Raw genomic sequence first — 27,856 nt, forward strand, 5'->3', positions numbered from 1 at the left:
CATTTTTTAAGAAAAAAAAGTCCAAGCAAACGTGTGAGTGTTATTTGGTTATTGGTCCCGCGAGGAGCAAAGAGAGACAGGAAGAGACTTCAGAGGTGGATCAATGTTACTGGTTTATTGGCACCCGAGCACGCGGCCGAGAGGGCGGCGAGACGTCATTCGTGCGGACCTCGTAAGACTTCGTGCCGGCGGGTGAAAAGAGCAGCTTCTCCCCCCGCGTGGCCGTTCCACGTCGCGGCGGCAAGAAACGGGAACGATCGGCTCACCCGTCGACGGCGGTCAGTTCGATGAGTAAACACGTCAAAGAGCGACGGCTTTCATTCATGCTCGCGCGGCGTTGAAATGCAAACGGCCGATTAGCGTATTAGCAAACGAGATCAGAAAATGCAACGCGGTACGTGTCTCTTCGTGTCACCCTCCCCGGCTAGCCCCGAAATAAAGAAGGAGAAGAAGAAGAAAGCGGGTCCGCGCGGGACGCCGGCTAACGCGCTCAACTCATCGCTCTGCAGCTCGATTTTAGCCGACGCCCTCCCCGCCCAAACGCGACAAAGTCGTCGAGTCCGTTTCGTTAAAGCGACACGTCGCCGCTCAAGATTCACGCGTAGGCCTACAAAAACATTGGTCGCGCGACGGCATCGGCTTCGGCCCGAATCGCTTCCGCCTCACGTTTTGGCAAAACGATTCCGACGAAAAACAGGTGAATGACGACGACGTGCAAATACACACGGCGTTATTTACACTTTCACGCATGACCCCAGGAAGGACGACGACTGTTGGCGGCGTGTCGTCGCTTTCGGGACCGGCGAGGTCGTCGCCTCGTCCGGCAGTCCCGAGGCGTCTCGGGTGGATTCCGGGCGCTAAGTTGTGGGATGCGTTCATTGTCCTTTGGTCTAGAAGCCTCGAGCCACGCCGCAGCTCCGGCTCGGCTTCAAAAAGCTCCCCTCGCTGACTTTGGTCGACGGGGCGTCAGCCCGGGGGAAAGGCGAGCGGCTCGCGCGGCCTCGACGAGACTTTCTACGGCTAGCAGAGCAAACACCTCTGCCGGGAAGCGGCCGCGCTTTCGGAGGCCGCGGTGGAAGCGGAGGTGTTTACCGAGCGACCGCCGTCGTTCGGACACCGGGGGGAAGACTCGGGGGCGGCTGACGAATCCGCCGAGGAACTCCGGTCTGTGCCGCCGGAACCCTAAACAAAGCAAGCAGCCGGGTGAGCGGGGGCAAAAGCGCGCGCCGCTCGTCCCTTTCGTACGGCGGGTGGGGGGGAGGGCATAAAAAAAGAGGAATTCCGATGAAAAAACATTGAAACGGGGCATTAAAGCCCCCAAAAAAGACTGCCGGGGGGAGTGGCGAAGGGCGGCCCGCCCGTCGGCTAGCGCGCGGCGCAAAGGCCATTCGGGGAGAAGCGCCGGAGAGACCCGAGAAGAAAATGGAGGAGGAGGAATCGAGATGGTCCGCGCGGTATTCGGTTACCTCTGGCGAAGAAGCACCCGGCAAAGTAGCCCAGAGCCACCGCAAAACACCTGCGGCGCCCGCCTCCGCTTCCCCCGCCCGGCGTCCGCTTCCCCCGGCGCGCCCCGGCTGCGGAAACAAGACGCGCGGGCTCCAAAATGCTCGGCATCAAATGTGAAAACGGCCCGACGCCGATTCAAAGTCGGCGGCGGCCGTTGCCGCGGAGACCGACAAGGAGGCGTCGAAGGCGACGAATCTTGCGGGTCGGCGGGGGATGCGTCTCGCCCCGCCCCTTCCGAGCCTCTTTTATTGTATTCCGGACCCAAGGAGTAAGTGCGAGCATTTCCAAAACACCGCAGCAACGGACAAAAACTGCCCGACCCCATTTGAAGCGTTTGGAAATGCTCGCAAGGTGACCGCAGATAAGGAAAAGCACAAATATTTATGACGAAAAAAACTGGAGGGGAAATGTCCTTTGTTTTCGTTTCTCTCCATTCATTTGACATAGTTTGTGATTTTGCCCAACAAACAAAAAAAGACTGCCCCCGCAGCGCATTGACAAATGCTGCGCGCGCTCACCCTCAGACAAGCCGCCAATAAATGACAAGATTTTGGTTTGGTTTTTGCGGACAAAAACCAAACCGAGGCGAACGCCCGCGGCACGGAGGCAAAATGACGATCGGGGCGAGCGGCCCTTACCGGCATCGTCGGCGAGGCCCCGGCGCGTGGCGGCGCGTCGTCCTCGGCGGGGGCGGCCCCGACGCGGACCGGCTGGGCGTCGTCCGCCTGGGCGGCGACGGGACGGCGGCTCGTTCCGTTGGACTCGCGGGAAGAAGAACGAGAACGTCGCCGGCTCACCTCGCTCTCTTGGGTCGGGGATGTCGCCCGCTGACACTCGGCTTCCCGGATGCTGAGCTTCTACAACGAGAGCGAGACGCGCGGTGACTTTGTCGCGGCCGGCCCGGCCCGGCTAGTACGTGAGCGCCGAACCTCCTCCAGGTCCGGCAGCGAGGCTCGGAGCCGATCCGCGACCCCGAAGACGGTCAAGGTCTCGTCCGCCTTCTCCGGAAGACGGAGGCGCGATCTGGCTTCCTGGATGTCGGCGACGGCGCTCCTCACGGAGCGGATCCTCCGCCGGAGCATCTGCGTGCGGCCGAAGCGCTCTTGAGTCGCCGAGGGCGCCTCTCGCGTTCGCCGAGGACATAAAGCGCAACGGCGTCACCTCCAGGTTGGGGCCGGACAAGGTCTCCGGGGAACGGAGGGCGCTCTCGACCTCGGCGACGTCCTCCTCCATCTCGCCGGCTTCGGTCTCCATCGCCTTCACCTCCTGGGGAGCCGCCGGACGACACGAGCGGACGTGGGCGGGGCGAAGACTCGTGACGGCGAAAGCTTATCCGAGGAGGACTCACGGCGGCGGCGCGCTCGAGTCGAGCCAAAGGTTCGGCCCAGCCGTCCCGAACGGCCGCCAGCTGCCGGTCGGCTTCCGCCAGCTGCTCCGCCAGAGCCGAGACCTCCGCCGCCTCCGACATTTGCTCCAGGACGGAAGAGAAAGCCTCCAAGGTCTTTCGGATCCGCGCGGCGTCCTTCAGCACCGTCTGTGACGTCACCGCGCAAAAAAGGGGAGAGACGGAGGGAGACGTCCACCTGCAACATTGCGGGCGGGAGGCCGGCGGGGTCTCGTTCGGCGGCCGCCGCTGACCTGCAGAGCTCCGACGTGCTCGCTCAGACATTTGGAGGTGGCGTACGCGCGGGGGGCGGCCAGCCACGATTGCCATTCCGAGATCCAGCTCTTGGAGCTGCCGATCATTTCCCGATGCTCCTCGAGCCAAGCTTGCGCCTGCGCGCAAAGCCACGTTGAGGTTGAAAGCCGACCTTTTCCCTCGGCAAATTGTCGGAAGCGGCCCGATTAACCGAAGGAGCGAGAAAAACGCTCGGCGCCACCTTGCTGACGAGTCGCGCCTTCCGATCCGCCCGCTCGGAGAGTTGCGCGTGAAGCCGCCGCACCTCCCGCAGCCCTTCTGTGAGCGCCGCCGCCTCCTCCCGGGGAGACTCCAGGCCCCGCACGTCCGCCTCCAGCGCCGCCACGCGCGAGCGCCACTCGTCGAGCTCGTGGCGCAGCAGCTGCTCGCAGACGCGACAGCGCACGCGCTTGGAAAACGGAGCCGCGCTTGACGTCCGCGGCTTCCGGGAGCCCCGCTCACCTTCTGAGCGCGTCGGGCGTCCGCCACGTCGGAACTCGGGCCTCGCAGCCTCTCCTCCACCGAGCTCAGGCCGGCTCGCGCCTCCCGCAGTTCGGCTGCGATTCTGCGCGCGGCTGCGCTCTTCTGCGTGGCCTCTTCAACCTGCAACGGCGAATGGGGCAAAAAGCTCAAGCTTCGGCCTTGAACTCACTTTACTGCCAAGCGGGCGAGCCGCCGGGGGCCATTTTTGACCGTTTGACTCGTACAGTATGCGAAGGCCTACAGAAAATGGGAGTTCCATAGCCACAAGGACATTTCTACCTTTGAGCATTCTTTAGTAGGCAGCAGTTGAACACGCGTTTTCCCCCAAGAACAATTCGGAGAAAAAAGAGCTCTTTGAAAGGATGCGTTTCAAGCACAACTTTCACTTTCCTCAACTTTTGTGGATGACCCCCCCCCCCCCACCCCCCCACCCCGATGACTGCAAATGGAGCCAGATCAGCCGTTTGTTTACCTTGGCCCCGACTCGCTCCAGAGCCTTTTGCAGCTCCCGCAGTCGGCCGTCGATCTCCGCCGGGACCGCGTCGGATTCCGAGTACTTTGCCTTCAGCCTCTCCTGAATGGCGCGGACGAGCGCGTTGCGGACGCCCCACTGGCTGCGGATGGCCTGAAAGCGGGGCGGACGCAAGGCGCGCCACAATGCCTTCACCATCGCCCGCGTGGAATTTGTTCGCCGGACGGCGGTCGTACCTCCGCTTGCGCCGTGCCGCCGCTCGGCTCCGTCTCTGACAAAAGACCGTCGGCCGCCGTCAACCAAACCTGAAGCGCCTGCAGTTCCTCTTGCATTTTTTCCTTCTCCTCCAGCTCCGACTCGATCCGCTCCAAACCTTCTCGGCTCCTCCGCTTAACCCTGAGGTTGGCGACAAATCCTTTTCCGCAAGTTTCCATCAAAGGCCGAGAAGGCCGGAACGCCACCCGAACAACCGACCGAGCGACGCCACGATCGAGATCTCTCACCGGAGGCCCCGGGAGCCGACGCGCCGGCGGCTTACCCGCTGTGAGCGGCCCGCGCGGCTCGCAGCTGCTGACAGAGGGGCGTCGGCGCCGCCCGCTCGTCGTTGACGGGGACACCCAGCAGCCTGGCCACGCGCAATTCCAGGGCGCGGAGCGCGCCGTCTTCGCAGTCCAGCCCGTCCCGGTATTGTTCCCAGCGCCGCCGCAGGTCGACCAGTTCTTCGGCGGAGGCCGTCAACGGGGCGGGCTCGGGGAGCTCCTCCTCCACCCGCCGCAGCGCGGCGGCGGCGTTCCCCACCTGAGAAGCAAAAGCGGACCGCCGAGACGGCCGCCCGACGTGACCGCCGGATCGGGTGCGGGCTCGGGGCGCGCCGAGCGAACGGTCGCTTTCATCAAGCGTGTCGCGCGCCTTTCGGGACTTACGGCGCGGGTGACCTCACTCCATTCGACGATCCTCCGTTTGAGTCGGGCAGTCAGCCGCCGCGAGCAAAGGCGCAGCTCGGTCACCCGTCTCCAGGCGGCGAGCGCGGAGGTCTCCCGGGGCCCTCGGCACCTCTGCCGCGGGCACCGCTCCTCCGTCTCCTCGAGACGCTTCTGCGCAGAGTCCAGATCCTCCTGCAGCACCTGCGCCGGGGAGCCAACAGAGCGGCGCGGGTCAGGTCCGAGTCGCCTCGCCGCGTCGCCGGCGCTCCGACGCCTACTTCGAGCTTTTGCAGCCGCTCGGTGCAGTCGTCCAGAGAAAGGAGCTCCCGAGAGACAAAGCGCTCGAGGCCGGCCTCGGCTTTCCTCACACTTTGACCGATTTCTTCAAGCGATTCGGTATATTCCCTGTCGCTTTCTGCACAGCTGTGAAGCAAATGTTTCATCGGTTAGCGCAAAGCGGCTTCCCCGAATACTCTCGGTGGGGTCGAGTGCGTAAAAATGTCCGACCTGCTGAGATTCTCCAGTTGAAGGTAGCCTGTTGCTTTCAGCGTGGACATCCTGACCAGGAGCCGGCTCAGAACGCTCTCTCGGAGACGCTCCACCTCCGGGGGGGACAGGAAAGGATGCAGGACAACTTGGCTCAGCCCATCCAAGCGAGTCTGGAAACCATCCTCCAGCGAGGCCAAGATCTCGCGGGTCTCCTCCAGCTTTTCGCGGCAGACTCCGGCCGGAGCGGGAAGGTGCAGCAGAGAGACCTCGACGTCACTCAAGAACTGCAGCGCTCGCTTGACGGCGCGGGCGTAGTTGCTCAGCGATGTCCTCGCATCGCAAATGCTGTCCTGGAACACAAATGGGCGCGGCGGGGTGTTCTGTCAGAGCTCATCGCCAAATACAAAGCCAAGCACGATCGGGGGTGGGGGACGATGGGAGAAAAGTGACGGATTGAGAATAGGTTTGCGAGCCTCCCCGGCCCCCGGCCCCCGCCCGCTTCCAATGACCTACATGAATGGACAAAATTGACTCGATACAATGAAAAGTCCTCTGGATGGGCGGTCAAATTTGCCCGCGCATCTGCGAGCGCGCTCGTCAATGTGAGAAGAAAAAAAAAGAAGCAGAAAAAGCCCACTTGCCATTTGGGAGTCGCATTCACGTCGAAGGCAGTTGGTCAAGTCTTCAAGATCCCACGATTGGCTTCCTTCCTCGCTGCCCGCACTCTCCCGGAGAACCTCCAGCGCTCTGGCGCGTGACTCGACGCTCTTTTTCAAAAAGAGCGTTTTCTGGAATTCCTTGTTCAGGCAAGCTTCGTCGGGCGTCATCGGCGCGGGGTTCCGGAGCTGCCGGCGAGCATCCCGGAGGAAAGCGCGCAGAGCTTTGCTCTCCGAGTCGAGATGCAGCTCTCGAAGCAGGGAGCGCTCCGCGACGCCGAGATCCTTCAGGGTTTTCGCCTGCCACTTTTCCAAGCTCTCCTCGCTGCGTCGAAGTCTCTGTTGCTCCGAGCGCAGCTGAGCGGGGTCCAAGTCGGTCGAGATCATCTGGAGTTGAGCGCCAACCTCCTCGCAAAGTCTTTTCATCAGGGCCAAGCGAAACAGAAGCTTCTGGCAGCTCTTGTACCGCTCCTCCACCCGTCCGACCTCTTTGGTCCGAGCGAGTTGTCGCTCGACGGCCTCTCCGAGCTCCTCTACGTTCCCCCTCATGCGGAGGTACTTTTCGTGCTCTCTGGCCTTGCACTGCGCGCTCGTTACTTGGTTGTGAAGTTTGGCGATGACCGAGTACAATTCGCCGGTCTTCTCTTGCTGAATCCGGGGCTGGAGAAGGTCAATCTCGGACTTGTGCTCCAAAAGCGTGCGTTTCAAAGACTCCAAAGCGCGGGGGGATTCCGCGGTGACGGGGAAGCGCAGTCGGTCCAGCTGGTCTTGCGCCCGCCCGAGGCTTCGCTCAACAGCAAGAAGCTCTCCCCCGTCGGAGTCGACGTGTTGCTCCGACTCATTTCTCTGGGCCCTTTGGCGGAGGATCACGCCGTCCACGTCTTCCCGGAGGTCGGCGAGCTTGTCGAAAAGCTGGCAGTTCTCGGCGACGCTGAGCTCAGAGGCCATGTCTTTACTCTGCATTAGCAGTGCCTCGCAGGCAGCGGACTGCTCTTGCGCCTCGACCGGCCACCCCGGGCTCCCCCGACCGCCGCGATCGGTCGCCGATTCCTCCCCGACGGCCTCCGCGGTCTCTCTTCGCAAATGCGTCCCTACCCAGGAATCGAGAGCCGCGATGCGCTCCCACAGTTTTTCTCTGACCCGCAGCCCCGATCGGATCTCGGTCACGGCCTCGGACAGCTTCGCGGCGACCGACTTTGAGCGTTCCTCCAGACATTCCAGCACGGAGCGCATCGCGGGCATTTCCTCCGTTTGCTCCAGCTGCGGCAGGAGTTCTCTCGCCGCCTTCGCCCGGCTCTCCAGTTGCCCCCGTTTGGCTGCGACCCGGGACCGCAGTTTTTCGAAGGCCCCGAGCTGCCGGTGAACCTCCTCGGGGAGCAGGGGCACCCCGCGGCGCTCGCCCTCGACGGTGCTCTCCATCTGCAGAGCCCACGAGAGGCCGTCCCTCCCCAAGGTCACAACTTTCTCGATGACGGGATGAGCGCTTTTGTGGATTTGCGAGGCCATCCATTCCTCCGTCAGACAAAGTTGGTCCTTGACATTCAGGAGAGCTTTTGTGATCTCGTCTCGTTCTTTCGGCCATAAGCTTGAGGGCAGGGCCTCCGACGCTTCCTTCAAACGGTCGTATTTGACGCGGGCGGCTTTCGCCTCGGCGTGCGCGAGCAACAGCCGCTTTGCTTTCCGGCAATCCCACGGGGAGCCTTCGGGGGCTTCGGCTTCAAGCTCTTGACCGATGGACTCCAAGCGTCCCCGCAGATAGGACAGCTCCAGCAAAAGGCGGCCGCAGCCGCGGGACAGAGCCTCCGTACGATGGGAGGCCTTTTGCGCGGCTCTCTCCAGGTCTCTCCATTCCTGATGTCGGACACCGAGCGTATTTGCGGCAGCCGCTTGATGAGCGCGGCCGAGAAGAGGGCGCAGCTTCGCATGGACGCCGAGCAACTCCCCAAGGACGCTGCGTTTCTCCTCAAGAGCGCTCTTCGTGGACTTCAGGCGCTCTGCCTCTTCATGGCAGCTCTCTGCTGGGGAACTGCGAGAAAAACGGTTCAGTCAACAAATGCAGCGATGCCGTTGTCAGTCCGCTTCACGCGAGCCGGACAGACGATGGCGGTCGCCGGAATTATCGTCTGCGTTTTGGCGTTTTGGGACAAAATCCGAGTCCGTCGCCATGGGAAAAACACCACCGACAATGAAATGACCGCACAGGGACGCGGAGAGCCGCGGTGGCCTCCGCGCGATTTTTATTTGCGCAAATCTAAAACGAGAAAACTCGCAGGGCGCTGCCGCCGCGGGCCGGAACGCGCGCCGGGCACTCGCACGCATGGAAGTCGATGAACTTACAGCCTCGACGCATCCAGTTCAGCTGCCAGACTTTCCAATGCGGTCTTGGCTTTGAGATCTTGGCGCCAGAAGTCCCGCACAACCCGCAGCCGGTCCTCTTTGTCTCGGACGACCGCGGCCGCATCCCGAGCGGCGGCGCTCCAGCGCTTCTCCGAGCGCTCCAGAGCGTCTGACCCGTCGGCATCGGCTTCCCTTTGCCGGCGCAGCAGCGCCGCCCGCTCCTGGGCCGTCTCTCGACACTTCTGCGCTCGGGGAGGCAAAACGGGGCTCGTGTTCATCGGGAGAAGCGTTGCACTCGCGTGCATTTCAAGTCTCACCTCAGCCTCCTTCACCCGCCGCCTCATAGGGACGAGCCGCAGCTCGGCCGAGCGATTCTTACAGCTAAGAAGGTCTGACGCGAGGCCGCACAGGAGACCGTCCGGGTCGCTGCTGGGGGAGCTCATCAGCTCTGCCAGACAATCCTCGCGGGAGTCCTAAAGCAAGACGGGGTCGATACCGTGAAGAAACAATGCCTTTTATGGTTTTAGCGAATGAAATCCCGCGTACCTCATCGCGCAGCTCCGTGTCCGCGTCTGCCTCGAGTTCATCGAAGATGTCTCTCAACCGAGACCTTTCTGGCACGTCGTTATCCGAATCCGATTGCTCAACCGCGGCTTCGCGGTTCCCAAAGGCGCTTGCTGCGGCGGCTGCGTGGCAAACATCTTGCGCTTCAATCCTGACGACTTTTTCAGTTTCCTTTTGCGCCAACGTGCCAGCTTTGTCTTTTATTGCACCGTCGTTCCGGTCTTCTGTCCACTGTGGGGGAGCTTCGGCGAGGCTATCCGGAGGCATCTTAATTGAGGACTCCGCGGGCGCAACGTCACCTTGCTTGACCGTTATCTCAATCTGGACGGGTGATTCCCGGCTCGATTCTTTCTTTTGGATTTCTCCGTGTTCAAGAAGACTCGCGTGCCCGGCGTGGGTCAAAAGTGGCACTTTTGGTCTTTCCGGGGCGGCGTCGACGAGCTGCGGCGCCTTCACGTTGGAGTTGGACTCATTTCGGTCTTTCTCAGGTTCACCCGCATGGCTCTGAGCGTGGTGTCTCTCCGCGCTGGCGTCTCGCTTCTCTCCCGGTGACTCGTCACCTGCGGCTTTCTCTCCCTCCTTCGTTCCCGTTTTGAGTTTGTTTTTCTCCTCCGCACATGCTCTTACCTCGACTTCAAGATGCACATCAGGCCCCACGTGAATTGTCACGGGAGTATCTTGAAAAGCGCCCGCAGCCGCGGAGGCCGCGTGCTCCTCCGCGCCGGTCGGCCTTTCCCGGTCGATTTCCACCCGAGTCGCACTCTGGCCGGTCCTTTCCCCGGCCTGGTCAAACAATACAATTTCGATCAATTCGGTCTCATTTGTCTGAAGTCTTGCAAAAACCACCGGAGGCTCCCCTTGGCCCAAGTCCTCGCGTTGGGCGGGGCTTACGGCAGAAAAGCTTTCATCCGCGACTTGGTGCCGCATATCCAACGTATCCGAGGCTGCGCTCTCACGGGCTGCGTCCAAAAGCGCAGATCTTTTTCCTAGGTCGGCGCGGTCGTCATCAGCGGCAACCCGGAGCATGACACGGTGGTCTTCGGCATCGGCGGGTCTTCCTCTCGTGGATTCCGGCAGTTCCAACGCGATAACGGTTTCCGTCGGTGTTATCGTTTGCCCCGGTGAGATCGTTTCTGGAACGTTCTGAGCTTCTGCCAGAAGTTCACACATGGGTGAGGCGCGTTCCTCGCCGGGCGGTCCGGCTTCTTTTGGAATTGCTTGATCCTCCCCTTTCTGAGGTTCAGGAGAGGCCTTTGAACTCTTGGACTTTCTTTTGGGCGGCGCTAGCTTTGTATCCCAAACGGCGGCGGGAGGCTCCGGCCCACTCGCAGGGCCGGGCCCTTTGCCGATGGCAGTATCCGGCTCGGTGGAAACGGAGGGAACGCGGTGCTTTTTGGACTTTCTCCGGGTGGACAGTTTCGGAGGGTCCGGTGAAATCGTACGACTCTTTGCAGCCGCTGCCAATTCTTGAGCTTCTTCAACAAATCCCACGACGGAGCGCCGGAGTCGATCGGGTTGTTCTTTAGATTCCGTCGGCCCCTTTTCCACGATTCCCGGGTAGGCGGTCGAAGTCTCTGACTTCCTCTTGGGCGGCTGCGGAGTCGGTGGCGGACTTTGGTCGCGACGCTCCGACGACGCTTGCTCGGACACCGCGGCGTCTTCGAAATGAAGTGTGGCGGCCTTTGATTTTCTTTTGGGTGCCGAGAGCTCTCCTTCAACTTCGGGCCTACTTGCCGCGGCAACTTGCGGAGCCGAGGACGTTTTGCTACCGTGGAACTCCGAGAGTAAATCGGGATCTTTCGTAGCGGGTTCAATCACGTCGGCGACGGATTCATCGTTGGCGGAAGCCTCCACACCTCCGGGGCCTTTCCTTGCTTCCTCACAAATTCCACGTTGGCTGTCATCTTGAGGTTCTTCTTCGACAGGTTCCGCACGAGAGTCTTCTCGTCGCGCCCCCAGCGGCTTGTCTTTTTCTGCCACTTTGGGAGAAAACGTCACACTTTTTGACTTTCTTGCGGGCGGTGAGATCGCTCCTTCCTCCGCCGGAACAACTCGGAGCGCTCCCGCGGCGACTTGCGGAGCCGAGGATGCCGCCCCGCTTTCCGACTGTAGCTGTGATTGAAAATCCCTCATCGCGGACTCAATGAGTCCCGTGACAAATTCGGCCACGACCGCAGCTTCCGCACTTTCAGAGTCTCGTCCGGCGTGGTCACATACCGGATGCCCTTTGTCATCTCGACACTCGTCCTCGTCGGCTTCCGGAGCGGAGTCTTCTTTTGCCACCGCGGTCTCCCCTTCGGGCTGCCGCGGAGTCAGCGTGACATTTTGGGATCTTCTTGGGGGTGGCGAGAGATTCCCTTTGTCCGCAAGAACAACGTTGCCGATTCCCGTGGCGACTTCTCGTCGGTGTTGCTCTGCCATCGCAGAGTCGACATCGCTCATCGCAGAGTCAAGATTTTCTGTGAGGAATTCATCGTGGGCGGAAGCTCCCGCACTTCTGGAATCTTCCGTTGCGTCTTGACAAACGCCGCGCTCCGTGTCACGGTGAGATTTTCTCCCCGCGGGGGCCGGAGCCGAGTCCTCTTTGGTCATCGTCGCCCGCTCTCTTTGAGACAGTTGTGGAGAGAACTTGACAGCCTTTGACTTTCTCGCGGGCGGTGAAATCTTTGTCGCGTCCTTCGCAACACCGACTTCAGAGATTTCTGTGGCGAGCGGTGAAGCTGCGCGTGTTGCTCCGCTTTCTTGATCCGATTGTAAGTCAACCTCTCTTCTGGCAGACTCAATAATTTTCGTGACAAACTGGGCGACTTCGGCACTTCCGGTGTGCGGATCTGCCGTCCGCGTGTCCGGCGGAGAAACGTTTTGCCAGACCGCGGGCATTTCCGCAGCTGAAGGTTTGTTTTTCCGCGGCGGTGCAACCAAAGGCGTCTCCGCGTCCTCGGGTTGAAGATCGACAATGTCGGGTTTTGCTTCACTCTGTACGCCAAGTTCCTGTACGAGGAAAACATTGGGGATTTCGGAAATAGCGCTTATCGTGTCTACGAAACAGTTTTAGAACTCCAAAAAGGCCTTTCGGATACCGCTACCTTGATGATCTGAGCTAGGGACATTTGAAGTGTCCCCGCTTCTCCGAGAGTCTCCGAGACGTCTCGCGTAAGCTGCTCGAGCACGTCCCGGTCCAGGCAGTCACTCAAAAACTCCCGCTGTTGCTGCTGCTGAAACGCCTCCCGAAGGACAGCCTGCAACTTTTCGCCTTCGTCCGCCGCCTCCTGACAAAAACAAAAAAGTCATTGGTATTGAGCTAAAGGGTGTCTGAAAAGAACGGCTCGGTGGAACGATGCAAACCTGCAGCGCTGCGCCGGATGCTTCCGAAGGCTCGCTTTGATTCCAGTCCCGCAGCGCTCGCAAGGAACGGCCGAGGCAACGAGCGACGTCGGCCGAACAGCTTCGGCGATGCTGCCTCAGTCCGGACCGCAGACTGAAGGAACGAGCAAAAGGCATTTTCCTCGGCGACAAAATGTCACCGGCGTGGCTTACGACGACACCGTTGGGAGTATGGCGACATTCTTTGGATCTTCAATTGTGCAAAGTCAAAGTTGCTTTTTCCGTGTGCGCATTTGACTCATCGCGGCGAACACACACAATTGGGAGGGGCACCCGCCGGAGCAGGGGGCCGCGACAACACACGCGCTTTGGCAACGGCCGAGATGGTCGGCGTTCGTTTGAACCAATACGCTTCAAATGAGAACAAGAAGATCACGACACCGTGAAAGGACAAAATAAATAATGGAAGTGATCTATACCATAGTTATCAATCCACATGTGTGGGCAAGCTCCAACACCCCCAACCTCCCAAACAATAAAGAAATACGTAAAAAAGGCTGATACTCTTCCACCTAGTGACGGTCTGTCCCACTCCCGTTCCCTCCGTACTCCCTGAATATATCTGTCCGTCTTCCTCACAAGGGTCGTGCTGGAGCCTGTCCCAGCTGTCTTCGGGCAGCAGGCGGGGGACGCCCTGAGGCTGCCAGTCAAAGAAGCATCCGCGGGACGATATCGTTTCGAGAGCCCAATCAACCTGCCGCGCACGTTTTTGGAGTGTGGGAAGAAAGCCGCACGGGCGCCGGGACAAAGCCGGGCCACGGATCTGGATATTGACCGCCCGGAAGCCCGAAATACCATCGGGGGTACTGGTGTGCCGTGTATGTCCGAGGGGGCCCCTGCATCCCCGGGGGCTGTCCTTGCCCTCAACAATGAGCCCAGAAAGCGGAAAGCTTCACTTTGTCTGACGCCGTGAGGAGCGCGTCGTCGCCCGTCATGCAGAAGGGCGTACCTGCCGTGTTGCTGGAGCAGAGACTGGGCCGTGACAGTTATTTCGCTCGGAAGCTGGCCGGCGGCGGCCACTTCCCGGCCGAGCGCGTCAATTTGGACGCCGAGCTCCTCCAGCGACGTGTCACAATTCTGTGGGAAGAGAGCAGCCACGTGCGGGCGCTCGGCGTCGGTTCGGCGCTCTCGGCGGGCGGAGACGGGCGGGGAAGCGGGGCCGACCTGCAGGCTGTTCCAGTGCCGCCGCATCTGATGGATGTCGCTCTGCGGCCGGACGGGCCCGAGCGCCCGATCCAGCGAGCTCAGCTCCCACAGCAAGGCGGCGGCTCTCTCTTTCAGCTCCTCGGTCCTCCGGGCCACCCGGCGGTCCGACTCCCTCAGGCGGGCCTCGCAGGCCGTCAGGCGCTCCCTCACGTCCCGCTCCGAGGCGGCGCACAGCTCGCGAAGGTGGCCGACCGCCAGCGTCAGAGCGTCGGCGCCTCCCGGGGTGCAGAGGCCGAGCAGACGGTCTCTGGCCACGTCCAGGTCCTTCGTCTCCCCGTGCTCCCGCTGCGCCGTCTGGAGCAAGGCCTGAAAAGAGCAGACGGTTGCCGCGCAAAGCCGACGGAAGACGCCTCGTCCGGCTCGCTCGGCGCGCCGACCTTCAGCGTGTTGACGGCGCCGCGCAGATTCGCGCCGTCATCCGGAGGGGTCCGCAGGCCTTTCACTTGCTCTCGCAACCAATCCTGCGCCGCTTCGTGCTGTTCCAGCAGCTGCGCGACTCGTCTCTCCGCCGCCATCCCTCGCTCCAGCCTCGTCACGGCCTCCTGAACGCACGCGTGCCGGACGCAGAGCGAGGCTGCGGCATTTGACTTTGGAATGCGAGCAAACGCGATGCTGCGCACGCACTCACCGTTAGGTCTCCGAGCACAACTCTGACGGATTCCTCCATGCCGTCGCACAGGGAGTCGGCCCAGTCGGGGTCCCGGGTGCTCTCGAATAGCCGCGCGGCCTGAACGGAGGGAAATAGGAGGAAACGAGGGGTGGGCGGTCTCCCCATTGCTGTCCAAGGGCTCCCCTCCTGTCCGGCTGACAGGAAGGACGCTTCTCAATTGCCGCCCTACCTGCGCGCGCAGGTCGGAGAGGAGGGGCCCCTCGGCCGAGGCCTGGTCCAGCAGCCTCCGGGCTCGGTCCACCGCTTGACTGCGCTCGCCCAGGCCGGGCCAAGGGAAGGCGCGCGGCAGATCGGACGTCCGCGCCTCAAGTTCCGCCAGACGAGCGGCGGCCTGTCCTCGCCGCTCGCGACAGGACACCAGGAGGTCCTCCGCACTCTGCAGTTGTCTGGCGGACAAGGACAAAGACTTTGTGAGCCTTCCTTTCTGCTTGTCGTGAGGGGCCCGGGGGGCAAGCGTGCGCTCCGGCTCATTCGTTTGCCCTCTTGAACTTCAGGGCTCCGTCGCTACCTTGGAAATGAATCGGCAAAGGATTCTTTCGGTACCTGCGTCTGTTTTCCGCCGCCTCCAGCACGGCGCTCCACTGCTCTTGCAGCTCTTTGAGTTTGCTCTGCACCCGCAGTCTGCTGTCCTCTTCCAAGTCCTTTTGTTCGCACAGGCTGCGCGCTCGTCTCTGCAGATCCGCCACTCGACCGTCTCCGTCGGATTTGCAGCTCAGGATCATCTGAAGACGCGACGGCATTTGTCGGAACGTGGCGCGGGGGGAAGTTGCTCCCGAGGGCGCTATTTGCGAGTCGAGGGGCTTCGCTCACATGCGCGGCGTTCAGCCCGTCCTCCGTCCGGGCCCGCCCGCCTCGACCGTCCGTCCCGATGCCGTCCAGCTCGGCCCGCAAGCCGTCCAGCCAGGCTCGGGCGTCGGCCGCCCGGCCGGAGAAGGCTTGCAGCTCCCTGGAAAGCGAGTAAGCGACCTCGGCTTTGCTCAGCAAGTCGTCGGCGTCGCGCAACAGCTCCGCCCACAGCTCCTCCGAGGCTTCGAGCGCTTCTCCCGACTCTGGCTCGCCGCCGTCCTCCGCGCCGGCGCGATCGCAGAGCTCCCGACTCTGTTTCCGCAGTTCGGCCAGCTTGCGATCGCCTTCCGGTTTGGAGCTCAGGATGGCCTGATACAGAAGGAGCGCAGAGAGGGCTCGAGAACATCTCTTGCAATCGTCAACGTCTCCGAACGTGCGGCCGCCATTCGCTCACTCGAAGGCCGACGCATTCATCGCTAACCTGTGCGGTTTGGATGGCGACTCGGGGATCCTTGTAAACACGGAGGGAACCGAGATCCCGTCGCTTGTCTTCCAGCCAGTCTCGGACCAGTCGTCTGGACTCTTCGTGCTCCTTCAACAGCTGCTCTCGAGCCATCTGCTTTTCTGCAGAGTCTCGCGCCGCTTGAGCGCCCCGGAGGATTCCCCTCCACCGGTCCTCGGCGTCCTGAGCGCTCTTACGAAGCTCCAGTTGGCGGGGCTGCTCCGGCTCCCGAGCGCACACGCTCCGGCAGAGTCTCGTCAGCTCCTGGACTTTCTCGTCTCCGTCCAGCTTGGCGTTGACGATCGTCTGACGAGAGATGATGACCGATGAGGAAGATGTGGGCAGAGACTGCGACCACGTTGCAAAATATGGAAGGTGGGACATTCGTTGACAAATGCCCGACGAATGCAAAAGTGGCTTGTCGCACAACAGTTATTGAAAATATTTATCGTCGCCAGGAGGCGATTTGGTACGCATCCGTGCACCACAAACAGGGGGGACCCAAAAAAGAAACAAAGAAAGCCCACTCCAACACGAGATGAAATCAAGAATACCCCGTTGAGAGCCAGTGGCGGCGCATCGAACATTTCTCTTCATTTCAATGGGACTCATTGCTCGGGTCCGCAAATGAACCCCGGCGACCATTCAGTTCACGAAGCGAGGTCGGGTGGAACATTTGAAACTAACGGCTGGGTTTCGCAAAGACAATATCGAGCCCGGAGGCGGCTGACCGATACAATAGTTTGTGTGCGTCGGTCTGATGCCGCGTCGTTCTCGCCGCGCTCACCTGCGCAGCGTGCAGTCCTTCTTGCGCCGTGGCGAGACCACCGAGTGAGTCCAGGTGTCGTTGCAGGTCCGAGAGCCAGCGGCCCGTTTCCTGCCGGAGCTTTTGGAATTCCCTCAGCTGAAAGGCACAAAAGGCAGCCAAACGATGAGGTCCCGAATGGACACATCGGCGAGTGGCGGCGCGTGACGAGCGGCCCCATCTCTCGCCCACGAGTCCACGCCGGCGTGAGGTCATCACCTCCGAGTCCCTGGACTCCATCTCTCGCTCGATCTGAGTGGCAGCCTCCTCCTGCAGCCGTGCGGCCGCCAGGAGAACTTTGCTCCACTGTTCCTCTGCGTCTTTGACCGCTTGCTGGACTTGACATTTTTGGTCCTCCGCCACATCCTGCCGGTCAAACAGGGTCTGGCCCCGCCTCCTCAGGTTGTTGACCTGACGGTCGCCGTCGGGTCTGGACTGCAGTACGTCCTGGAAAACCAAGAGCAGCTGAACGGCTCGTGAACGGCTCATCTTTTGGTCTGTACCGAGCGTCCGACGTGTCGGCGTTCGTTATTTGCCCGTTTCAAAAAAGCCGCCGGCGGATGAGCAAAGAGGACAACCAACCTGCGCTAGGCGTCGTCTGTCTTCAGGTGGCGAGTGGATGCCGGCGGACTGCAGCCGGCGCTCTCGGTCTCGCAGCCAAGACTGCACGTTTCCACTCTGAGCCTGAAAGTCATCGGCGAGGCTTCGCGTTTGGGCCTCTTCGCAGGTGTGCAGGAGCGACTCCCACTGCTGCTCCGTGTCTTGCAGCAGGCGGGCCACCTCGGGCTTCCCGCTCTCATCCAGCTTCTCCCGCAGACGTTCCGCTTCCCTTTTCAGCTCCGCGATTTGACGCTCGCCCTCGTCTCGGCAGGAAACAACGGCCTGCGAGTGAAGAAGGTGACGTCAGGCGTCGCGTCTCGAGCTGTACATTCTTGCCCGTAGGCCGCGTGCTGAATTTCCTCGCTCATCGCGTGAGAGGTGTCGGGGGAGGCACCTGGGTCACTCGCAGTCTTTCCTGGAGAGGCATGTGAGCCCCAAGCGAGAGCAGGTTGCGTCTGCGCTCTCTGATCCAGGACCGAGTGGTGGCCACTTGGGCTCGGAGCACGCCGACCTCCCTCTCGGCCGAGGCTTTGCTTTGCGCCTCCATCGCATTTGCCCAGCGCTCCTCCGCGCCTCTCATCGCAGCCTGGACCTCCTGGCGAAGGCCTTCGTCCAAGTCCGGGTTTCCGCACAGACTCTGGCCCTGCTCCTTTAGGTGCTGCAGCGCCAACTGCAGAGCAGGTTTGCTCAGCAGGGCTTCCTGAAATCAAAAAGGCCACGATTCAGCCAAGAGACAAAGTGTCAATGCCAAAAACGGTCAAACCTCCTCCATCGCGGCGGTCACCTTCAGAGCAGCTCCACGATACGGAAAAAAACATACTCCCGAGGCATGTTTTGAGGAGCATTCGCGGCAGAGATTTTTCAACACACTTCCAAATCCAACATTGAACACGGTATCACGAGAGCACAAGAACAATGCATGTCTCGCCCTGCACACTACATGAATAATCGTGACCTCACGTAGGAGTCAGCCAATCTCCAGTCGCTGCAAAATGCCGCCGCTCGTCTCTTGACAGGAGGGAGCACATCACTCCTCTGGGATACCTTCACTGGCTTCCTCTACATTTTGGAGTTGTTTTGAAAATCCTATTCTTTGTTTTACCTCACAAAATCAAAAATAGAAAATAATCTGGCAATACACATAAGGCGTGTGCTGCCTCTACAGTCCCAGGCAACGGTTCGGAAGAGGTGATGAAAGCTCCCAACTGCTGATGAAGCACCGCGAGTCGCTGCACATCCGCAGGTCACAAAGCCACAAAGCGCATCCGCATCATGAAACGACGCAAAGCTCTGATCTGGGCAAAAGGCGACGGCTGTCAGGATAAAACCTTGGCTTTAGGTTACCATTTTCTGCTTGACCAAATCATTCCATCAAAAGTTCTTCAGAATGTCCACCCATGAAAAATAAAAAATAAAAATCCAAATTTTTGACCCGCGCTGTATGCAACAAGCCCAAACTGCCTGTCGCTATTTGACGCTCGGACCTACCGGAAATGGTACTGCTGCTCTCTGCTACCTTAACTGCTCGGCAGGGATGCATAAAGTTCCATCCCTCCGTTTTCGAATCCGCTTCTCCTGAGGAGGGTCGCGGGCGTGTCTTTGGGTACACCCTGAACTGGTCGCCAGCCAAACAAAAGAGCAACCATTCGCGCTCACGCTCACAGCGAGGGACAATTTCGAGTGTTCCATTAGCCCGCCGCGCATGTTTTTGGAACGTAGGAGGGAAGCGCAGCACCCAGAGAAAACGCACGCAGGGAGGCCGTAGCCCGGAATCGACCGCCGTTGCCGCCCGTGCGTGAAGTTTTGGGAAGCCATTGGAAACTCACCTGCAACGTGTCATGAGAGCGAAGCTTGCGATCCAAGTCGTCGATCAGGGACTGCACGTGTTGACTCTGGGCTTTGAGAGCCTCCACTTGTTGCTCAAAGCAAGCTAGCGTCTCCGCCTCGTTGACAAAATCCTCAGCGGCCTGCAGGACACTCCTCCACTCGTCCTCCAGCTCTCGGACCGACTGCTCGACTTCCTGTTTGCGCCGCGGGTCCAGCCGGTCCTGTTGGCAAAGGCTCCGGCTGTCGAGTTGCAGCCTGTTCATCTTGGCGTCTCCCTCCGCCTTGGCACTCAAGACAGCCTGGTGACAGCCACAAGGAAAACATCATGGAACACGGCCACGCGGCACGCAGCGTTTACTGGGTTCAAACGATCGCTCCGCTGCAGAAAGACGAAGGAAAGCACATTCGTTCCAAGTCGACGAGCTCTGACCTGCGCTTTGAGGCTCCCGTCTTTGCGCGGCAGGTCGCCGCACAAGGAAGTGAGGGAACGCCGGAGGTCTTGAAGCCAGGTCCGGATGTGGGCGGCCTGGGCCGCAAAGTGGCCCAGCTGCCCGTCCGTGACTAGGCGCGCCTCCGCCTGCACCTGCACCTGCGCCTCCGCCTCCGCCTGCGCCTGCGCCTCCGCCTGCGCTCGGACCTCCAGCTTTCGGTAGCGCTGTATGACGTCGTCACCGTCCTGGAGGATTGGCTCAGCTCTGATGCCCCGGCAGCGCACGGAATCTAACAGCTCCGCGAGCGCATCCGCTCGTTGGCTGATGCGCAGAAGGAGAAGAGAGATGAAAGCTGCGATTCTTCAGCGCGTACCGTACACTCAGCCGATTCGGCTTGAATGAAACAAACAGTTTCAGAAAACAAAGAGTTTTTTCCCTTGTGATGTGATCACCTCTCATGGTGCAGGTCCTCGAGGAGGCGCTGGGTCGTGCCAGGCGCCGCACTGAGTTCCTCTTTGCCCCGCAGCCACTCGTGGAAATCGTCACGTTGCGTCTGCAGCCTGCGGATGCCGCAGAGGTAAATGGCCTTTCAGGCGTTCACGTCTACGAGACTCGGCGGCGAGGGTGAGCGGGAGCGCAACGTTTACCTGCTCAAGTCGCGATTCAGAGACTCCAATTGCTTCTGCCTGTCCAGACAGTGCGCCTTGAAGGTGTGCACCTCCCCGTGCTGCTCCTTCAGCCAGTCGTCGAGCTCACGCAGCTGCTGCGGATCGACCCGCGGGCGGCCTCGTTCCAGACGCTCCCTTAGCTGCTCCAGACGGCGCTCCGCATCGTTGGCCTTCAAAAAGCCCTGCGAGAGATCGGGGAAGCAAGCGCTCAGGGCCTTTGCTTCCCCCGACCCGATGCGGCGGCGCAAAGTGGGTCGCTCGCTCACAGTGAGCCTTTGTAAGGACGTTTCCACATCGGCTCTGCTCTCCGGGTTCTCGAAACACTCGTTGACGGCCAGCTGCAGGTTCTGGAACCAGTGCTCAAAAGACCGCCTCTCATCTGGAGAAGATCCAAAGGACAATTTGTTCTTTGAAGACCAACACGTTACGCCCGACCAGAAGAGCGCTTCCGGTTTCAAGCGGGGCTCCGCCAGAGAAAGGTCAGGAAGACCTCTCTGGACGGAGCGGAGTCGTGCACTGACCTTGGATGAGCTCGAGCGGGCCCTTGTCCTTCTCCTCTCTCTTGAGGCGGATCATGTCTTTGGTGCGGCCGACGGCATCCGTCAGTCGCCCGCAATCCACGGAGAGTTCCTCCAGCACCCGTGGACTGGCCACGCTGGAGACCAGAGCAATCTCCCTCAGCACCAGATCGACCTGCTCCTCTTGGGCCTCCAGGTCGTCACACAAATCCTGGAGCAAAACGATACAAAAAACGCATGGCAATACAGTTGGGCTTGATTCGGCGGCTGGAAGTGTTCCTGCTGGGATTTAGTGGTTCAAATTGGTGAAAAGTGACAGAGGAGAACCAACTTTTTTAGGGCTGTCACGATTCACAGAAGTTTGCTACGTCCAGACGTATTGGGGTCACGCCTCGCTACGAGTTCACAGAAGAAAGCGAGACCAAGTCCCACAAGCATAATCGCAGGTTCCTTCTCATTTATTTTTAGACGACGGTACAGCAAGTAAACAAGCTCATTTAGCTGCCGGTGGAGTAGAAGCACCTGTCGCGAAATCCAAACGGAGGCAGGGTTTTTTCCTTTGCGGACCTGGATTTGGCAAACTGTTTTTGGCGCAGGGCCGGCAACAGATTCTGGGCCGCAACGACAGCAACGAACGCAGGCCCACCCGTCACATGAACGTACGCAGCGAGCCGTGACCCGCGAACCGAGATGATTCGGGACGAATACATGAACGCTGACACCCGTTCTGCGTACCTGCAACCGGGTCTCCACCTTTGGTGCCGAGGCTTCGACCTTACTGACCGAGCACTGAATGTTCTCAACAGCCGACAGGCATGCCTCAATCTTTTCGGCCAGATGTTTCTTCACCACCATCAGCTCTTCAAAGACGTCGGTACAGTCAGCAAAGAGCTCCTTCACCTGCTCCATCCTCTTCCTCAACTGTGTCTCCATCACCTGGAGACCCCGCAGGAGAGACGGTTCGTCCGGCACGGCGCCCTCCCGAGCGGAGGCGATCGTTTTCAAGGCGCTCGTACTCACTTGCAGCTCCAGTGGAGCCTCTTGACTCCTAAGCATTTCCTGGATCTCCGTAGACTTCTTGTGGAAGTGTTCTATGTTTTTCTCATAGGCCTGGATCTCATCCTAAGCATTGAAGTCACTGACATCAGTTTCATCTTTTCTACAACCGGAAGTTAATCGGTGCCTGTCACCTTCATGGCGCCGACTTGCTGTTGGTTGTGGAAGGGGTGGCTCTCTGCAAACAAGCCCAGTTTGGAGGCCGCCCAGCCATCAATTTCTCCGGCCAACATGAACTCCTTGTCCCACAGTTCCGAGCCCACTTCAAGGTTGTCCAAGTATGCGTCTATCTTCTCCGTCACCTGCGTGGAAACAGAAATTGCCAGGGTGACACCTTCACACACAAGTGGTAGAGTGGCGGCGGCGAAGGTGGATTGTGGAAGTCCAAGCGCTCACATCCAGCCAGGTGTCCATCAGTGTGTCGGCTTCTGCCTCAAACGGTGCCTCCCTGCAGTCAGGGAACCGCTTCAGGTGGGAGTGCAGCTGCCTGCTAACTGCCCTCACCTCATCCATCTGCTCACTGAGGCCGCTCAGTTTCGCCTTAATGTCCTCGACCTGAACAGGCGCGTTCGAGAGAACGGGAGTCACCAACGCGAGTGAGCTCAAGTGCGGGACACGGGTGCCCTCGTCCGATCCGAGCTTCCGGCTCACCTTGGTTATAGTCCTGTGAAGGTTGTCTTTGCCCATGTATGAGGCCTGCTCACCGATGGTCTGCTCAGCTGTCAGCACTGCGCCGCTCAGATGACTGCGACAGCTCTGGAACTTCTTCAGAAGTTCAATCAGGATGCTGCACTGCTGCTTCCTGTCAGAGCCCATTGACTTTGGGTGCCACAGACAAGTAACCGAATCAAGCAAGAACAGGAAGTGAACAGACCTGTCAGTCAAAGACAAAAGAGTCCGGTTGTACTCCGCCTCCAGGTCCTCCAGGAGGTTTTGACCTTCTCCTTGACACTCAGCAAGTTCCTTGAGACTTTGGATCTCAGCGTTCTGAATTTGCAGCTGGCCCTCCAAGTCAGACAGAGTCCGAAGCCTAAGGTGAGATGTGACAAGCGTGAAATGAAATCCTTGTTAGCATTTCTGCGCCGCTACGGACACGCGAGGCACACCTGTGTTGCAGGGCTGGCATGGTGGCCTCGTTCAGGCCTCGCGACTCCACGGTGTCCTGAAGCTTCCTCAGTTCCCCCAACAGGGTCCTCTTCCTCAAGCCCAAAGATCGACTTTGACTTTCTCTCTTGGGGCTCTGCTGTTGTCCCACCGGCCCGGCGTCAGCCTCTTCCAGTTTGTTCAGCAGGACACCGACCATGTCCAGGCAGGAGGCAGGAGAACCCTCCCTGGTGACCGTCAGCCGGGCCCCCTGCAGCAGGAGATCCAACTGCGGTGCCTTGTCTTTCAGACTGGCCACACTTTGCTTGATCAGCGCCAGTTTGGTGCAACGGGCTTGCCGAAGCGCCGCATCACCGCAAGGGGAACCTTGCACTCCGGCGATGTCCTCCTCCACAGTGCGAAGCGACATGAGAAAGCGATCCAAAGCGCGAGCGGCCGCCTCGCTTTTGCTAACTTGTTGGCGGAGCTGGTCCAGGCGGCTCCTGTGGCCTTCCACCTCGCGGGAGAGAGGGAGGAAGTCTCTGGGATCGAGGTCACTGGAATCTGGCTCCAGGCAGGCCAGCTGATCCAGTTCACTACGGATGTTTTCATCCAGTTCCTGAGGGAGGAACAAGTTGACGTTAGAATCTGCTAGCGAGTGACGAGATTCTTCACGTCATCTCGGCGGACATCGGACCTTAATGTCCTTCAGGATGTTGGTGTCGGCCAGTGTGAAGGCCGTGATGTCTTTGGGTTGTCTCAGGTAACGATCCAGGCGGTCAGTGAAGTCCACCATGTGGTTCTCAGTGGAATCAATCTGCCTGAGGGCGGCACCCAGTGAACTGCCTCTCTTCTGAAGGGATGACTGCTGGGCCAGCCACTGGTTCTGAAGATCCGAGTTCTCCTGCTCTTTACCAGCCTTTCCACTCAGTTGGGAGCACTGGTTTGTAAACTCAAGCCACAAAGACTCTGTGTCCTGCCTCAGGAACTAAGAGGGGGGGGGGGGGGGGGGACGGTGTTTCTAATCATTGGCTTATTCAAATTGGGGATATCCTACATGCTGCCAATGGTACCTGTATTTCCTGGAGCCGTGTGTGAAGATCCTTGAGAGTCACAGAGTCGGAGGGAACATCTGTGATGCTCTGTTCATTTTTGGACAGCTGGACCTGCAGAGACTTCTTGTAATGTTCGTATCTGAAAACAAAAAAACCATAGATAAGGGCAAATACAATTTTCAGCATGGTGTTAGCATCATTGTTCTGCTTACTTCTCCAAAGCCTCCTTTGTGTTGCCATCTTCATCAACAAATGGGCGACCTCGAACCATTTGTTCGGCATTTGCTGTCTTGAGTTTTGTTGGTGAAACCTAGAAACCATGTGCATGGATGCTTACAGTGTGTTGAAGGAAAAACTAAAAATGAATGCCCGGGTGTGGTTTCCATGACCGCGATACCTCAGATGGGATTTGTGCTTTGCCAAGAGACGCATTTTCTATGGGCGGCGTCTGTTCCACTTTGAAAAGATCGGGAACCCTGCGAAATATACAAAAACATAATTTTCAAAGACAGTCTTGGAGAGAAAATGTAGAGATTTCCTGAGGACCGAGTGACCCCTGATGTCAAGTCAAGTCACATTTATTCCTATAGCCCTTGATCACAAAAAAGTCCCACATGCCCACAGTTGACAAATATGAATGACCTCCCCTGATCTTAAATCCCAGGGGGACAAGGACCCCCCCCCCCCCAAAAAAAAAAAAAATCTGGGGAAAAATAAGACACCTTGAGAAGGGGGAATCCCCCTTCCCGGATGGCCAGGCTGTAATGGATGCAGAGTGGGCAACATTTGACACAGTATTGTACTGTACAACATGATATAAAAAAAGAAATTTCATCTGTGCTGCATGTTACACATACGTACAGCACAATTGACAATAAAGTTGTATTCAATTCAATTCAAAAAGTCCATTTAACAAGATGAAACGGTGCAGGGAGACGCCTCCGGTGAGGTGGATCATCCTCTGAACCTGACCCAGTCGGTCAACGAGGAGCTCTTCATAGCAGCGACTTCATATGTGTGTGTGTGGGGGGGGGGGGGGGGGGCACAAAGATCTTGTCCAGCTCAGGCGGTGCAAATCAGGTCCACATCGATCGGAGCAGAATCCAGAGTGTGACATCCAATTGGGTCATCCTCACCAAGCCCCAGCGTCTCCGGACCAGGGAGGAGGTGGAAGGACAAAGTGAGATGCGTCACCGCTCACCTTGAATCATGCAGCGGTGCTTCTTGGTCTCCACTGAATTGGCGCTGGATGGCAGCCAGACTACTCTCACACTCCCTCAGCTGAGTGTGGGCCAGGCGGTGAGCGTCCTCTGGACTCAGCATGTCACACAGCTCCTTTAAAGCCTCGACTGACAGGCCTGCTCGGGCCAAGTTGCCCTCCGGTGAGAAGCAAGCCTGGCAGACATTGACAGAGGAATAAACACATTTCAGGTCTTTTGAGGCTTTGCTTCAAATCAGTTCAACTGATGCACAATTTCAAATGAAACCTAAAAAAAAAAAAAACCTACCTCCCACTGAGACTTGACAGACTGTGTAAACAACTCCATGTCTCTGAGCTGCGCAGGTGTACAGAAGGCCTCCATGCCTTTAGCTGCTCTGAGGAATTCCTGCAGCAACTCTGGATCCAGGGTCCTCGGGGTCTACACAGGAGTCGAGTCTTTGGTCAGCTGACATCCCATTACAGGTTACAATTTTCTTGGTATAGTGTGTCTATTCCAAACAAACATCACCACTAGCGAAACACACTCACACACACGAACACACACGCACTCACACGCCCGATGTCACCATGTTGGCAATAAATCCACTTACATTTGTCACTGATGTTTGCTCAGCTGGTAGACATTCATCACCGATGGCCTCCAGGATGTGTTCCTGCAGGCAGTGCTTGGCCTCCTCAAAGCCATTTCGCGCCAAAGCCCGGGCCTTGGCATAGGCCTCGGAATAGGCTTGCGAAGGAGCCGGGGCCGGGGCCGGAGGGCTGATTGCTTGCTGGACAGCCATTTGAGGCGACTGAGGTAGGAGCAAAGGCTTTGGCACGGATAAGACGCCGCCTTGGGTCAGTGCCTGAGCCTCGGGCCGAGGAGTTAACTGGAATTCAGGTTTAGACCGTGGTAGTGCTCGAGTCTCGGTTTGAGGGGATGGCCGAGTGGTTAACTGTTCAGGCATGTACTGTAGCTGTGTCAAAACCTTGGCTTGGTTTGGTGACTGAAACTTGGGTTGATGTCCTCCTTGGGCTTCAGGCTCATATTGTGGCAGGGATTGAGTCTCGGTTTGTGTGCAAGGCTCAATTTGAAGTTGCCGTGCAACCTGTGATTCAGGTTTATTTTGCAGCATCACGGGTGGTGGTTGAGGCGCATATGCTGACAGTGAAGGAGGCTGGGGCTGGTTTGGTCTCAATTGCGGAGGTGGCTGAGGCTCGAACTGGCTCAGCTGAACCCGTGGCCGCAAATTGACTCGCGTCTGGATGAGGGGTTGGGGCGGCGCCCTGGGATCAGGTTGATGTTGAGGCTGAGGGGGACACTGAAGTCTGGCTTGCTTTAGTTGCTGAGCTATCTGAGGGTGGAGGTTAGTCTGAGGTTGGAGCTGATGCTCGCCGGGCGGATGCTGCTGAGCCCGGTGGAAAGGGTGGCTTTCGACACGATGGGCTGCCTGCATCCGCATCTGTTGCTCGCCTCGGCCTTCTTGTGTCGGCATCAGAGGGGACGATGTGAAGGCCTGACGTGGCATCGACATGGCGGATGAGCTTCCAACTTGGTGCCACGCGTGCAATTGACCTGGTCCGAAATGGCCTGGGTACTGGACAGCTGGCTGAGATTGCGGGGAATACTCTATCGCTGGATGCACTTGAGGTTGGACTACGGGCTGACCTGGAGTCAAGGGTTGCGTGGCACTTGGCTCAATTTTCGGTTGGACATGAGGTGGTGGTCCCCAAAGAGCTTGGGTGGACAATGCCGGCTGAGTGCGCATGAAATGAGGAGTGCTTGGTTGAGCCGAGCTTTGAATCTGGCCCATCGTTTCAGTTTTGCCGTGTGATTGGGTCACCGAGTGCATGTAGCTCGGAGACTGGGTCGGACCCTTTGGGACGGGCTCTACTTTGGATTGAGACTGAGCCGTTTGCTGAGCGGCCTTTTGAGGTAGTGTCTGTACCTGCGATTGTGTTTGAGCCCGCAGCGTGGAGAGGGAGGACGTTGCCCGTTGCGAGGTGCCACTCTGGGCCTGCGCCGGCGGCATCGGGGAGACCGGCCCGACGGGGGCGCGTGACCGCGGATGACCACAAACTTGAATGCGGGATGGCACGGGCGGCTGAATTGCGTCCCGCATGGGAGATAAAGGCCTGACTTGAGCCCAGGTCGGCCCTTGAGCTACAACTTGCACAATACATCCCATGACCTCCTCGTCCGTCTGCGTTTGTACAGCCTCGACTGGTTCTTCAACAGCATCTTTGTTTGGACTTTGAGCGTCCAGGTGCGCTGGTTTGCGGAGCCAGGGGCGATTCTTTGCGGCCCGGTCCTTTTTGCATTGGAGCTCTTGTGCGCAGAGAGATTTCTTTACTGACGCAGTCAGCTCACGTGTCTCGGTTTCACAAGGGAGTTTTGCTTCAACGTCTTCATGTCTTAACTCATAGTGCTCCCCTTTATGTTCCTTCGCGACCGACGGCCGGTCCTCCCCTTCCCGATGTTCGTCCCTGTCGCTTGTATTTCGCTTGCCTTTTTCTTGCGCCTCAACTGGTGGCCAATGACACTTTGGCTCTTGCTGGAGCATCAAGGCGCCCTCCATAGTCCGCCGTTGCTCAGCCGTCCCCGTCCAGGAATGAGTCTGACCTTCCGCTGCTGGAATTCCCCGCACAGAGCTATGAGGGGGCAAACTCATGCTTTCTCCTCCGTATTCCTGAACCGCGACGTTTGGCACAAATGTTTCTTGACATGGATGTAATTCCGTCGGGGATGACGGAGACTCCTGGGTTGGCGACGTTGCGTCCGACCGTCTTTGTCGTTGAGGTGTGCTTTTGGCTCGGATGGAGTCTTTGGATGGAGGCCCGCCTGTGGGACTCCTGCTTCTGTCTCTTCTTGCTCCCAAGCTGCTCAGCATCCCAACTGCCTCCTGTAATCATACAAACGGGCACTCGTTTAGGTGATGGAAAAGGAAATCTGACG

The 27,856-nt window shown here is 59.0% G+C and overlaps 1 protein-coding gene across 5 annotated transcripts in view; it reads right to left on the reverse strand.

Annotated features, from left to right (window-relative positions):
- The window catches only part of syne2b (spectrin repeat containing, nuclear envelope 2b), a 48,858-nt gene that overhangs the window by 7,950 nt on the left and 13,052 nt on the right, over positions 1 to 27,856 (reverse strand). For 2 of the 5 annotated variants that reach the window (XM_086126898.1, XM_086126897.1), the window contains 51 exons: positions 25,512 to 27,803; positions 25,208 to 25,339; positions 24,901 to 25,094; positions 24,097 to 24,175; positions 23,912 to 24,009; positions 23,718 to 23,838; positions 23,342 to 23,632; positions 22,668 to 23,263; positions 22,436 to 22,591; positions 22,213 to 22,363; positions 21,958 to 22,116; positions 21,696 to 21,863; positions 21,526 to 21,627; positions 21,241 to 21,441; positions 20,509 to 20,716; positions 20,254 to 20,366; positions 19,967 to 20,169; positions 19,772 to 19,879; positions 19,319 to 19,640; positions 18,888 to 19,187; positions 17,456 to 17,761; positions 17,044 to 17,343; positions 16,681 to 16,908; positions 16,444 to 16,560; positions 15,636 to 15,962; positions 15,179 to 15,523; positions 14,912 to 15,090; positions 14,538 to 14,754; positions 14,327 to 14,425; positions 14,076 to 14,240; positions 13,657 to 14,004; positions 13,442 to 13,569; positions 12,454 to 12,586; positions 12,195 to 12,377; positions 9,091 to 12,099; positions 8,862 to 9,017; positions 8,545 to 8,786; positions 6,193 to 8,233; positions 5,570 to 5,901; positions 5,341 to 5,485; positions 5,063 to 5,263; positions 4,678 to 4,937; positions 4,376 to 4,535; positions 4,140 to 4,292; positions 3,647 to 3,787; positions 3,387 to 3,566; positions 3,145 to 3,282; positions 2,855 to 3,040; positions 2,668 to 2,772; positions 2,436 to 2,588; positions 2,145 to 2,363 (listed from right to left, as the gene is read on the reverse strand). In XM_086126898.1, the coding sequence (XP_085983024.1) occupies positions 2,145 to 2,363; positions 2,436 to 2,588; positions 2,668 to 2,772; positions 2,855 to 3,040; positions 3,145 to 3,282; positions 3,387 to 3,566; positions 3,647 to 3,787; positions 4,140 to 4,292; positions 4,376 to 4,535; positions 4,678 to 4,937; positions 5,063 to 5,263; positions 5,341 to 5,485; positions 5,570 to 5,901; positions 6,193 to 8,233; positions 8,545 to 8,786; positions 8,862 to 9,017; positions 9,091 to 12,099; positions 12,195 to 12,377; positions 12,454 to 12,586; positions 13,442 to 13,569; positions 13,657 to 14,004; positions 14,076 to 14,240; positions 14,327 to 14,425; positions 14,538 to 14,754; positions 14,912 to 15,090; positions 15,179 to 15,523; positions 15,636 to 15,962; positions 16,444 to 16,560; positions 16,681 to 16,908; positions 17,044 to 17,343; positions 17,456 to 17,761; positions 18,888 to 19,187; positions 19,319 to 19,640; positions 19,772 to 19,879; positions 19,967 to 20,169; positions 20,254 to 20,366; positions 20,509 to 20,716; positions 21,241 to 21,441; positions 21,526 to 21,627; positions 21,696 to 21,863; positions 21,958 to 22,116; positions 22,213 to 22,363; positions 22,436 to 22,591; positions 22,668 to 23,263; positions 23,342 to 23,632; positions 23,718 to 23,838; positions 23,912 to 24,009; positions 24,097 to 24,175; positions 24,901 to 25,094; positions 25,208 to 25,339; positions 25,512 to 27,803 (16,890 nt within the window). Of the gene's footprint in view, positions 1 to 94; positions 1,183 to 1,466; positions 1,575 to 2,144; positions 2,364 to 2,435; positions 2,589 to 2,667; positions 2,773 to 2,854; positions 3,041 to 3,144; positions 3,283 to 3,386; positions 3,567 to 3,646; positions 3,788 to 4,139; positions 4,293 to 4,375; positions 4,536 to 4,642; positions 4,938 to 5,062; positions 5,264 to 5,340; positions 5,486 to 5,569; positions 5,902 to 6,192; positions 8,234 to 8,544; positions 8,787 to 8,861; positions 9,018 to 9,090; positions 12,100 to 12,194; positions 12,378 to 12,453; positions 12,587 to 13,441; positions 13,570 to 13,656; positions 14,005 to 14,075; positions 14,241 to 14,326; positions 14,426 to 14,537; positions 14,755 to 14,911; positions 15,091 to 15,178; positions 15,524 to 15,635; positions 15,963 to 16,443; positions 16,561 to 16,680; positions 16,909 to 17,043; positions 17,344 to 17,455; positions 17,762 to 18,887; positions 19,188 to 19,318; positions 19,641 to 19,771; positions 19,880 to 19,966; positions 20,170 to 20,253; positions 20,367 to 20,508; positions 20,717 to 21,240; positions 21,442 to 21,525; positions 21,628 to 21,695; positions 21,864 to 21,957; positions 22,117 to 22,212; positions 22,364 to 22,435; positions 22,592 to 22,667; positions 23,264 to 23,341; positions 23,633 to 23,717; positions 23,839 to 23,911; positions 24,010 to 24,096; positions 24,176 to 24,900; positions 25,095 to 25,207; positions 25,340 to 25,511; positions 27,804 to 27,856 lie in introns of those variants that run through there. The other 3 variants (XM_086126899.1, XM_086126900.1, XM_086126901.1) reach the window with 3 other exon arrangements.

This window comes from Hippocampus guttulatus, chromosome 13, assembly GCF_054856545.1.
Source record: "Hippocampus guttulatus isolate MCC_2025c chromosome 13, RoL_Hgut_1.0, whole genome shotgun sequence".
Classification (NCBI taxonomy): domain Eukaryota; kingdom Metazoa; phylum Chordata; class Actinopteri; order Syngnathiformes; family Syngnathidae; genus Hippocampus; species Hippocampus guttulatus.